The sequence below is a fragment of the Artemia franciscana genome, unplaced genomic scaffold, assembly GCF_032884065.1.
Source record: "Artemia franciscana unplaced genomic scaffold, ASM3288406v1 PGA_scaffold_168, whole genome shotgun sequence".
NCBI classification, from domain to species: Eukaryota; Metazoa; Arthropoda; class Branchiopoda; order Anostraca; family Artemiidae; genus Artemia; species Artemia franciscana.
The window spans coordinates 414200-427139 of NW_027062638.1; the positions used below are offsets into that span (position 1 = coordinate 414200).

The 12940-nt window shown below is 33.4% G+C and overlaps 1 protein-coding gene across 1 annotated transcript in view; it reads left to right on the forward strand.

Moving 5' to 3' along the window:
* LOC136041354 (lysine-specific demethylase 6A-like) overlaps window positions 1-12940 on the forward strand; it is a gene marked incomplete in the record, with an annotated part of 159744 nt that overhangs the window by 33428 nt on the left and 113376 nt on the right. Inside the window, 1 exon segment of the mRNA XM_065726000.1 lies at window positions 7672-7852. Coding sequence (XP_065582072.1) covers window positions 7672-7852 — 181 coding nt within the window.

Here is a 12940-nt window from a genome sequence, read left to right on the forward strand (position 1 = left end):
ATTTTTCAGTTTTTTCCTTTTTTTTTCTTTTTTAGTTTTTTTAGTTTTTTAGCTTTTTAGTTTTTTTATTAGTTTTTGGGTTTTTTTTCTCTTTAGTTTTTTTTGTAGTTTTACCTTTTAGTTTTTTTAGTTTTTTTGGCTTGAATACATTAAAATTTGTCTTTGAACGATTTTCTTAAATACCTTTAATGACGTCATCGTCATAACAAACATGACGACAACTAACTTCATGACGACATGATGACATGACGTCACTCAATAGACCCACAGACACTTATTTTTATATATATAGACTAGCTGTTGGGTTGGCGCTTCGCGCCACCCAACATCTAGTTCGTGGGGCGCTTCGAGCCCCCCTCCCCAAGCCCCCCCGCGCGCGTAAGTCGTTACGTGCCATATTAGTTACGCGCCATTGTAGTTGTGTCCCTGTGTCCCACCTGTGGATATATATATATATACTAGCTGTTGGGGTGGCGCTTCGCGCCACCCCAACACCTAGTTGGTGGGGCGCTTCGCGCCACCCCAACACCTAGTTGGTGGGGCGCTTCGCAAACCCCCAAGCCCCCCCGCGCGCGTAAGTCGTTACGCGCCATATTAGTTACGCGCCATTGTAGTTGTGTCCCTGTGTCCCATCTGTGAGTAGAGATAGATATAAATATATGTTTTTAACTACGTAAAACATGCGAATATACAACATTCTTCGCTGTCCCATTGTCTGTGCATATAAATAGATTGTCAGGTTTACTGACTCTTGAACATGCAACATATAATTGTCCATGGGAAAAACAATCCGTATTCAGATCTATACCTCATTATTCTAATGATGTGTCCCTGTGTCCCGGTCGTCATTTATATTCCCTGTGTCCCGGTAGTCATTTGTGTCCCGGTGTCCCAGTTTGTAATTTCTCTTTGAGTGTCCCGGTCGTCATTTATATTCCCTGTGTCCCGGTGTCCCGGTCGTCATTGTGTCCCGGTGTCCCGGTCTGTAATTTCTATTCGAACAATCCCTGTGTCCCGGTCGTCATTTATATATCCCGCCTGTGCCCCCGGCGTCCCCGTTGTAGTTGTGTCCCTGTGTCCCGGTCGTCATTTATATTCCCTGTGTCCCGGTCGTGATTTGTGTCCGGGTGTCCCAGTCTGTAATTTCTCTTTGAGGTTCCCGGTCGTCACTTATATTCCCTCTGTCTCGGTCGTCATTTGTGTCCCGGTCTGTAATTTCTCTTTGAGTGTTTTTTCTTTTTAGTTTTTTTTAGTTTTTTACCTTTTTTCTTTTTTCAGTTTTCTTTTTCTTCTTTATTTTTCAGCGTCACTATGAAGCACATATCGACGAACCTTTGTTTTTTTAACTTAAATCTGGTAGGCATTGATGACCTTATCCAAGTCAAAATCCTAAACCCAATCATCATCGCTATCATTATCAGTTTTGATATGTTTTGACTCTCGCTGTCCAGGTGGATTTTCATCTAACTGCGCGGTTTTGCGTTCTTTAGCCGCAAGCCTGTTTTCTTGCTGTTCTTGTGATTCCTCGGAACGCTTTCTTTTCTTACTTTCTCTATCAGCAGCAAGTTTTTTGGCATAAACTCTTTGAGCAGCTTCCTCGGCTGTTGCCATTGTAGGTTCTTCAGTCATTTTACAATTAAACATTTTTCCGTGAACAAATGTCTTAAATACCGTTAATGACGTCACCGTCAAAGCAAAAATGACGACAACTAATTTCATGACGTCAGTCAACACAGAAACATGACGTCACCTGATCCACAGACAGACACACAGACAGACAACTTATTTTTATATATATAGATATAATATATACTAGCTGTTGGGGTGGCGCTACGCGCCACCCCAACACCTAGTTGGTGGGGCGCTTCGCGCCCCCCAAGCTCCCCCGTGCGCGTAAGACGTTACGCGCCATTGTAGTTGTGTCCCTGTGTCTCACTTGTGAATATAGATAGATTTATATATGTTTTTCAAACTACGTAAAAATTGCGAATATACAACATTCTTGGCTTTCCCACTACTGGGAGCTTTCCGTTTCCAATTGCCAGCAATTGATCTGAAAATGTTTGACCAGAGTCATCGTTTTGCAATCGGACACGCATATTTGTAGTTAATTTTAATATTTTTACGTGTGCCCATAAATTAGAATTTTTCAGGCAAGCATTCATTTCGTCTGCAGGAGTTAAACTACGTAAAAATTGCGAATATACAACATTCTTGGCTTTCCCATTGTCTGTGCATATACAAAGCCGTATGTACTAATAATGACGTCATATGCAAACGCTCTTTTTACAAACAAACAAACATGCATACACACAACTCGTTTTTATGTAGATAGATAGATAGATAGATACAATACAAATTAACTGCGTAAAACTTGCGAATATACAACATTCTTCGCTGTCCAATTGTCGCTGCATATAAATAGATTGTCAGGTTTACCGACCCTCGAACATGCAACGTACAATTGTCCATGGAAAAAACAATCAGTATTAAGATCTATACCACATTTTTCTAATGATTGACCTTGAGCTTTGTTAATGGTGATTGCAAATGCTAATAGAATTGGGAATTGCAATCTTTTAAATTGAAAAGGCAGATCCGTTGGAATCATGGGAATGCGAGGAATAATAACAGCCTCACCCTCAAAAGGCCCTGTCAAGATTGTGGCCTCTATTAGGTTTTCCATTGTTTTTTTTACGGCAAGTCGCGTGCCATTGCAAAGCTTTGGTGGGTTGATATTTCTTAAAAGTATTATTGGTACGCCTATTTTTAGTTGTAGCACGTGTGGTGGAAACCCTGAAAGGTCTATGGAATTTAAAAATTCAGATGGATAATTAACCGCTTCATTTGGTTCCAAAACTGTGTCGACTGACTTGTAAAGGACTGCCTGGTCTCGAATCTTGGTCAAAACAATATTGTTGATTTCGTGGACGTCTATATTTTTGGGTGCGAGAATCGCTCTTTCACTTAGCCATTTATTATTTTTATAATTTTTTAGAATATTCGGAAATACTTTTTCAATCAATTCATTTTTGGACGTCACTAAATTACAGAAATCAGCAGGTAGTTGTATACGTCCTGAAATTGAGTCTACTGGGAGCTTTCCGTTTCCAATTGCATCGGCTTTTGCCATTGTAAGTTCATCAGTCATTTTAAACTTAAACATTAATAGATTTCTACGTGAATCAGGCAAGCATTCATTTCGTCTGCAGGAGTTGATCTAGGTATTATAGGTAATGTTTGTTTTTAGTTTTTTACCTTTTTTTAGTTTTTTTAGTTTTTTAGCTTTTTTAGTTTTTTTTTCTTTTTAGTTTTTTTTGTAGTTTTTACCTTTTTTAGTTTTTTTTCTTCTTTTGTATTAGTGTGAAATAATTCAGACGTCATATGCGGACAAACACGACGTCACTCGACAGACAGACAGACAGACATAACCCACAAACAACTTATTTTTATATATATTTATTCATATTTTTTTAGTTTTCTTTTTCTCTTTTATTTTTCAGTTTTTTCCTTTTTTTTAGTTTTTTTCTTTTTTAGTTTTTAGTTTTTTTTAGTTTTTTACCATTTTTTAGTTTTTTTTAGTTTTTTTAGTTTTTTAGCTTTTTTAGTTTTTTTATTAGTTTTTATTTTTTTTGTAGTTTTTGCCTTTTTTTTATTTTTTTCAGTTTTTTTTTAGTTATTAGATTTTTACCTTTTTTTAGTTTTTATTAGTTTTTTAGCTTTTTTAGTTTTTTTTTCCTTTTTAGTTTTTTTTTGTAGTTTTTACCTTTTTTAGTTTTTTTCTTCTTTTGTATTAGTGTGAAATAATTCAGATGTCATATGCGGACAAACATGACGTCACCTGATCCACGAACAGATCCACACACAGACAACTTATTTTTATATATATAGATAGATAATGACGTCAAATGCAAACCCATAAACAAACAAACATGCATATATACAACTTATTTTTATACATATAGATACAGTTTCTTCTTTAGTTTTTTTTCTTTTTTAGTTTTTTCTTTTTTTTAGTTTCTTCTTTTTATTGATTTGTTTTCTTCAATTTGTCAATGTTCATTCTAACATTGACACTTGGAAAAATCTTTACGTGCCAAGCATGCTAAAGCTCCAACAATTTATATTAAACCTCAATAATGGGGTATCTGTTTTAAGGTTTTCGAATTACTTTAATCTATTGTCAAAATATATTGAAATATTTGTGCAATTCCCAGTTTTTTTAGTTTTTTTCTTTTTTTTAGTTTTTTAGCTTTTTTAAGTTTTTTTTCTTTTTAGTTTTTTATCTTTTTTATTTTTTTACGTTTTTTCTTTTTAGGTTTTTTCTTTTTTTAATTTTTTTTTAGTTTTTTTTTAGTTTTTTCTTTTTAGTTTTTTTTTAGTTTTTTACCATTTTTCTTTTTTCGAATTACTTTCGAATTACTGTCCCATTGTCTGTGCATATAAATAGATTGTCAGGTTTACCGACTCTTGGACATGCAACATATAATTCTCAATGGGCAAAACAATCCGTATTCAGATTTATACCTCAAGATTCTAATGATTGCCCTTGAGCTTTGTTAATGGTGATTGCTAATCGAACATTCCCTATGTCCCCGTCGTCATTTATATATCCCCCTGTGCCCCCCGGCGTCCCCGTTGTAGTTGTGTCCCTGTGTCCCGGTCGTCATTTATATTCTTTTTAGTTTTTTTTGGTTCTTACTTTTTTTTTAGTTTTTTTTCTTTTTTCTTCCCTGTGTCCCGGTTGTCATATGTGTCCCGGTGTCCCAGTCTGTAAAATCTCTTTGAGTGTCCCGGTCGTCATTTATGTTCCCTGTGTCCCGGTGTCCCGGTCTGTATATACATTCGTTTTTGAATTGGTCTTTTTTTTAGTTTTTAGTTTTTTACCCTTTTTTTAGTTTTTTTTAGTTATACCTCATGATTCTAATGATTGCCCTTGAGCTTTGATGGTGAGTTGATGGTGATTGCTAATCGAACATTCCCTGTGCCCCTGTCGTCATTTATATATCCCCCTGTCCCCCCCCCCGGCGTCCCGGTCGTCATTTGTGTCCCTGTGTTCCGGTCTGTATATACATTCGTTTTTGAATTGGTATATGATGAAATAAATTTTGTGTTTTTTTTCCTTTTTTCTTTTTATTTTTTTTGGTTTTTACATTTTTTTTAGTTTTTTTTTTCTGTTTTCTTTTTAGTTTTTTTTTTTTGTAGTTTTTACCTTTTTAGTTTTTTTTTTAGTTTTGTTTTTCTCCTTTATTTTTCAGTTTTTTTCCTTTTTTTCTTTTTTTTTCTTTTTTAGTTTTTTTTTTAATTTTTTTTATTAGTTTTTAGTTTTTTTCTTTTTAGTTTTTTTTGTAGTTTTTACCTTGTTTTAGTTTTTTTTAGTTTTTTTAGTTTTTTCTTTTTATTATAACGCGTTACCAACTCAGCTACTCGGGTTTGAATACATTCGTTTTTGAATTGGTTGATGAAATAAATTTTTTGTTTTTAGTTTTTCTTTCTTTTTTTTAGTTTTTTTTTGTAGTTTTTACCTTTTTTAGTTTTTTTTTCTTCTTTTGTATTCAGGGTTGAACCTCTCAGATCTACAACCTGAAACATAACGCTCTACCAATATTAGTTACGCGCCATTGTAGTTGTGTCCCTGTGTCTTTTAGTTTTATTATTGGTTTTTACCACCGTGTTACCAACTCAGCTACATCAGCTTGTATACTTTCGTTTTTGAATTGGTATATGATGAAATAATTCAGACGTCATATGCGGACAGACAGACAGACAGACAGACATAACCCACAAACAACTTATTTTTATATATATATAGATATATATATATATATATATATATATATATATATATATATATATATATATATATATATATATATATATATATATATATATATATATATATATATATATATATATATATATATGCAACATATAATTGTCCATTGGAAAAACAATCCGTATTCAGATCTATACCTCATTATTCTAGTGATTGCCCTTGAGCTTTGTTGATGGTGATTGCTAATAAAACATTCCCGTGTCCCCATCGTCATTTATATATCCCCCCTGTGCCCCTCGGCGTCCCCGTTGTAGTTGTGTCCCTGTGTTCCCGTCGTCATTTATAGTCGACAAAATTGACGTCAGTCGACACACAAAGATGACGTCAGTCACACACGTCCCAGTCGTCATTTGTGTCCCGGTGTCCCAGTCTGTAATTTCTCTTTGAGTGTCCCGCTCTATTTTTTTTCTTTTTTTTCTTTTTCTCCTTTATTTTTCAGTTTTTTCCTTTTTTAGTTTTTTTTTCTTTTTTAGTTTTTAGTTTTTTTTTCTTTTTAGTTTTTTTGTAGTTTTTACCTTTTTTTAGTTTTTTTCTTTTTTAGTTTTTAGTTTTTTACCTTTTTTTTAGTTTTTTTTAGTTTTTTAGCTTTTTTATTTTTTTTAGTATTTTCTTTTTAGTTTTTTTGTAGTTTTTACCTTTTTTATTTTTTTTTCTTCTTTTCTATTAAGTCCAAAGCCAAGGTTCGAACCTGGAACCTCTCGGACCTTCTTTTTCATTTTTTAGTTTTTTTATTGGTTTTTAGTTTTTTTTTCTTTTTATTTTTTTTTTGTAGTTTTTACCTTTTTTTAGTTTTTTTTTAGTTTTTTCCTTTTTAGTTTTTAGTTTTTTACCTTTTTTTTAGCTTTTTTTAGTTTTTTAGTATTTTCTTTTTAGTTTTTTTTCTTTTTATTTTTTTTTAGTTTTTACTTTTTTTTTAGTTTTTTTTTCTTTTTTAGTTTTAATTTTTTACCTTTTTTTTAGTTTTTTTTTAGTTTTTTAGCTTTTTTAGTTTTTGTAGTATTTTCTTTTCATTTTTTTTGTAGTTTTTACCTTTTTAGTTTTTTTTCTTCTTTTTCATTAATGCTAAAGCCAAGGTTCGAACCTGGAACCTCTCGGACCTAGAACCTGGAACATAACGCTTTACCAACTCAGCTACTTCGGCTTGAATACATTTCTTTTTTATTTATTTATTTTGTTTTTAGTTTTCTTTTTCTCCTTTATTTTTCAGTTTTTTTCCTTTTTTATAGTTTTTTTTCTTTTTCAGTTTTTAGTTTTTTTATTAGTTTTTAGTTTTTTTAGTTTTTTTTGTAGTTTTTACCTTTTTTTAGTTTTTAGTTTTTTTCTTTTTTAATTTTTTAGTTTTTTACCTTTTTTTAGTTTTTTTAGTTTTTTAGCTTTTTTATTTTTTTAGTATCTTCTTTTTATTTTTTTTGTAGTTTTTACCTTTTTTAGTTTTTTTCTTCTTTTGTATTAATGCTAAAGCCAAGGTTCGAACCTAGAACCTCTCTTACCTAGAACCTGGAACATAACGCTTTACCATCTCAGCTACTGCGGCTTGAATACATTCGTTTTTGAATTGGTATATGATGAAATAATTCAGACGTCATATGCGGACAGACAGACAAACAACTTATTTTTATATACATCATGACATGAGTCGACAAACAACTTCATGACGGCATAATGCTCAATCCTTATGATGACGTCAGCGGACAAACATGCATGACGTCAGTCAACACACAAACAACTTATTTTTTTATATATATATATAGATAATATATATATATATAGATTATCTGAATCTGAATCTCCAGACGAGCGAAACTCGCAATTAATCTATTTAATGTCTTTTTCAGGCCATATTTTGCCTCGAGAGAATGGTAACGCAGGTTAACAATGAAATTCAAGAGTGTAAGTTAAAGAAAAGTGTTTACTCAAATGACTCCACAGTTACAGAAGAAAATATGGACATTATAGATCCACGGACATACTGTAAATTGGGTCATTTCCACTTGTTGCTTGAAGATTTCAAGAAAGGTAATTGGCCGACAGTTTTCAGAGAGAATTTTTTTTTTGTTTACTTGGTACTCCTGTTCAGATAAAGATGTCAAATTCTGTTGCAAAGTTTGCCTATAAATGCCATGTCTACCCAGCGCTATAGCCATGTTTCATTTTCCTGACGTCGCTTTAACTTTTATTTTACTGTATTGTAATTTCACATTTAAATCCTCTAATATCTTCTTCTTTTCTTTTTTCTATGCTTATCTATTTCATCCTCATTTGTACAACCCTACAAGCTTAGGTTTTCTTGGCTATATTTTATGTAGCAATTATATTTTACTGTGTCTGGTTAATTAAATCAATAGACGAATGAGATTACCAGAATTGTACAGAGGTTTTATATGACAATTCTCCCACATTTCTTTGTCTTTTCGTCCAAAACTTCATTTGTGCTCCTTCTACTTAAAGAAATGTATTTTGCACAAGAAACAGTGTTTTAATATTAAATATGCATAGTATTTTTAAAGGTTAAGATAACCTCGTGTTTTATCAATGTGCCTGTATGTTTCCTCAAATTTCAAAGTATAACAGTTCAAAATAGGGATGGAACCTTTTAATCGACAGTGAACAGATATAACATTTTTAGCTGGATATTTCGAACACATATACAGTGTTCATCATCAGCAGTAAAACTTTAATGCTTTACTCAGCAGTAAAAATCAGTAGTTTTTTCAATGCAACAGATTTTTTTTACGCTGTTCCATTGAAAAAAAAAGAAATTTTTCTTAAAAAAAAAAAAAAATAATTTTTTTTTTTTTTAATTATATGTAATTAGTTTATTGGGTATAAATTTTGTTTGTTTTTATTAATGTCTTTTAGTTTTACTGCTGATGATGAACACTGTATAAGTGTTAGAAATATCCAGCTAAAAATTTTATATCTGTTCACTGTCGATTAAAAGGTTCCATCCCTATTTTGAACTGTTATACTTTCGTCATGGAAAGGCAGTGTGGTCTTTGAAGTTATCTACGTCAAAATTAAAAATGTGAAAATTACCTATTATCTTAGGTGGACTTTCATAACTTTCAGCGTTTGACCACGGACGTATTACTTGTAAAAAAATATTTTGAAAAACTTTTCGCTCTTTTTATTTGCTTTAAATGTTACACACTTAATGTAAATGTAACAAATCTTACATTCGCTTTAAATGTTTCTGTGTACTGCTTCCAAATTTACAATAGTTAAGAAACTTAGAATTACTTAGATTTGCCTTTTGACCTGCGTTTCATGGATGGCATAAATGACTGAATAAAAAAAAAAAAAAAAAATGCAGTGATTGACATTACAAAAATAAACCGAAGAAGCTATAGCACCCTTTTATCTCTCTTTCTCTCTCTAATCTCTTTGTAATTCCCCTTTTTAATCATCTTTCTCTCTTTGGTTCAAATCTGTATAACTAAATTCATTGACGCATAATTCTGGGGGAATTTATGGGGGCTTTTATGGTGATTCCAACTCCTATTGACCAACTTCTACAAAGAGCTTCAAAAGCACCCAAATTAGAACTTTGAAAATTCTATTGAGTTTTAAAACTGAATAAGAACGCCGTCTAATATTTATAAATATTTGAAGTTTTGCTTCGTGACCAACTTATACAAAGAGCTTCAAAAGCATCCAAATTAGAGCTTTGAAAATTCTATTGAGTTTTAAAACTTAACAAGAACGCCATCTAATATTTATAAATATTTGAAGTTTTGCTTCGTTCTAGAGACTGCTGGGAAAACCTCATGCATTTGAAAGTTGCATATGAAGGGTCTTTCTGTTTTCTATATTTTTTAATAGTAATAATTTTTTTAACCCGCTACAAAGCAACAAAACACCCGCAGAGTACTATGAAAAAAACGCAAGTAAACTTGAATATACACAAATATAATGCACAATTACTAACGGCAAAACCATTTAATAACGTGTGGAAACAACCCAGAGAAAAAACAGCATTAACAGCTAAAACAGTATTTAATCTTTCGAATGACTCTATCAATATTTACTTACAATGGTATGATTACAGTATGAACGAGGCAAATAAAGTGGGTACCAAAAGCTTGTTGGCTTGTCAGATTTCATGTATTTGGCATAATTGGGCCACTCAGTGTGAATGAAGTCAAAACGACGAACGTCTATTGTGTGGTTATGCATTCCGTTTGCTTGAGTTAAAAGTTGTTCAACTTTCAAGCATAGTATTTGTGATTGGCTTGTCAGAGTTCAAGTATTTTGCATAATTTGGCCACTCAGTGTGAACGACGTCAAAACGACGAACGTCTATTTTACTGATTATGCATTCCGTTTGCTTGTGTTAAACGTTGTTCACCTTTCAAGCATGGAATTTTGATTTGCTTGTCAGAGTTCATGTATTCGGCATAATTGGGCCACTCAGTGTAAAGGAAGTCAAAACGACGAACGTCTAATGTGTGATTATGCATTCCGTTTGCTTGAGTTAAAAGTTGTCCAACTTTCAAGCATAGAATTTATGATTGGCTTTTCAGAGTTCATGCATTTTGCATAATTTGGCCACTCAGAGTGAATGAAGTCGAAACGGCGAACGTCTATGGTACTGATTATGCATTCCGTTTGCTTTAGTTTAAAGTTGTTCAACTTTCAAGCATAGAATTTGTGATTGGCTTGTCAGAGTTCATGTATAGACGACGAACGTCTATTGTGTGATTATGCATTCCGTTTGCTTGAGTTAAAAGTTGTTCAACTCTCAAGCATAGTATTTGGGATTGGCTTGTCAGAGTTCAAGTATTTTGCATAATTTGGCCTCTCAGTGTGAATGAAGTCAAAACGACGAACGTCTATTTTACTGATTATGCATTCCGTTTGCTTGAGTTAAACGTTGTTCACCTTTCAAGCATGGAATTTGTGATTTGCTTGTCAGAGTTCATGTATTCGGCATAATTGGGCCACTCAGTGTAAAGGAAGTCAAAACGACGAACGTCTAATGTGTGATTATGCATTCCGTTTGCTTGAGTTAAAAGTTGTCCAACTTTCAAGCATAGAATTTATGATTGGCTTTTCAGAGTTCATGCATTTTGCATAATTTGGCCACTCAGAGTGAATGAAGTCGAAACGGCGAACGTCTATGGTACTGATTATGCATTCCGTTTGCTTTAGTTTAAAGTTGTTCAACTTTCAAGCACAGAATTTGTGATTGGCTTGTCAGAGTTCATGTATAGACGACGAACGTCTATTGTGTGATTATGCATTCCGTTTGCTTGAGTTAAAAGTTGTTCAACTCTCAAGCATAGTATTTGGGATTGGCTTGTCAGAGTTCAAGTATTTTGCATAATTTGGCCTCTCAGTGTGAATGAAGTCAAAACGACAAACGTCTATTTTACTGATTATGCATTCCGTTTGCTTGAGTTAAACGTTGTTCACCTTTCAAGCATGGAATTTGTGATTTGCTTGTCAGAGTTCATGTATTCGGCATAATTGTGCCACTCAGTGTAAAGGAAGTCAAAACGACGAACGTCTGATGTGTGATTATGCATTCCGTTTGCTTGAGTTAAAAGTTATTCAACTTTCAAGCATGGAATTTGTGATTTGCTTGTCAGAGTTCATGTATTCGGCATAATTTGGCCACTCAGAGTGAATGAAGTCAAAACGACGAACGTCTATGGTACTGATTATGCATTGCGTTTGCTTGAGTTAAACGTTGTTCACCTTTCAAGCATGGAATTTGTGATTTGCTTGTCAGAGTTCATGTATTCGGCATAATTGTGCCACTCAGTGTAAAGGAAGTCAAAACGACGAACGTCTGATGTGTGATTATGCATTCCGTTTGCTTGAGTTAAAAGTTATTCAACTTTCAAGAATAGAATTTGTGATGGGCTTGTCAGTGTTCATGCATTTTGCATAATTTGGCCACTCAGAGTGAATGAAGTCAAAACGACGAACGTCTATGGTACCGATTATGCATTGCGTTTGCTTGAGTTAAACGTTGTTCACCTTTCAAGCATGGAATTTGTGATTTGCTTGTCAGAGTTCATGTATTCGGCATAATTGTGCCACTCAGTGTAAAGGAAGTCAAAACGACGAACGTCTGATGTGTGATTATGCATTCCGTTTGCTTGAGTTAAAAGTTATTCAACTTTCAAGAATAGAATTTGTGATGGGCTTGTCAGTGTTCATGCATTTTGCATAATTTGGCCACTCAGAGTGAATGAAGTCAAAACGACGAACGTCTATGGTACTGATTATGCATTGCGTTTGCTTGAGTTAAACGTTGTTCACCTTTCAAGCATGGAATTTGTGATTTGCTTGTCAGAGTTCATGTATTCGGCATAATTGTGCCACTCAGTGTAAAGGAAGTCAAAACGACGAACGTCTGATGTGTGATTATGCATTCCGTTTGCTTGAGTTAAAAGTTATTCAACTTTCAAGCATAGAATTTGTGATTGGCTTTTCAGAGTTCATGCATTTTGCATAATTTGGCCACTCAGAGTGAATGAAGTCAAAACGACGAACGTCTATGGTACTGATTATGCATTGCGTTTGCTTGAGTTAAACGTTGTTCACCTTTCAAGCATGGAATTTGTGATTGGCTTGCCAGAGTTCAAGTATTTTGCATAATTTGGCCACTCAGTGTGAACGAAGTCAAAACGACGAACGTCTATGGTACTGATTATGCATTGCGTTTGCTTGAATTAAACGTTGTTCACCTTTCAAGCATGGAATTTGTGATTGGCTTGTCAGAGTTCAAGTATTTTGCATAATTTGGCCACTCAATGTGAACGAAGTCAAAACGACGAACGTCTATTGTACTGATTATGCATTCCGTTTGCTTGAGTTAAAAGTTGTTCAAATTTCAAGCACAGGATCTGTGATTGGTCTGTCGGAGTTCATGTATGCGGCACAATTTCTTTAAATTAAAAAAAAAGGACAGCGGTTCTCCTATCTGTAAGATCATGTTAGGCAAAAGATGGGAGCAAATCCCTGTTAATGCAAGTTGTTTAAATCTATATTTTTACACCTTCTGTTTCTAGTAAACGTGTAACGTTGAAATGATGAAAAACTTATTTCATTAATAAATTCTTCCTTTTTTTGCAGAGATACTTGGTTGTTGTG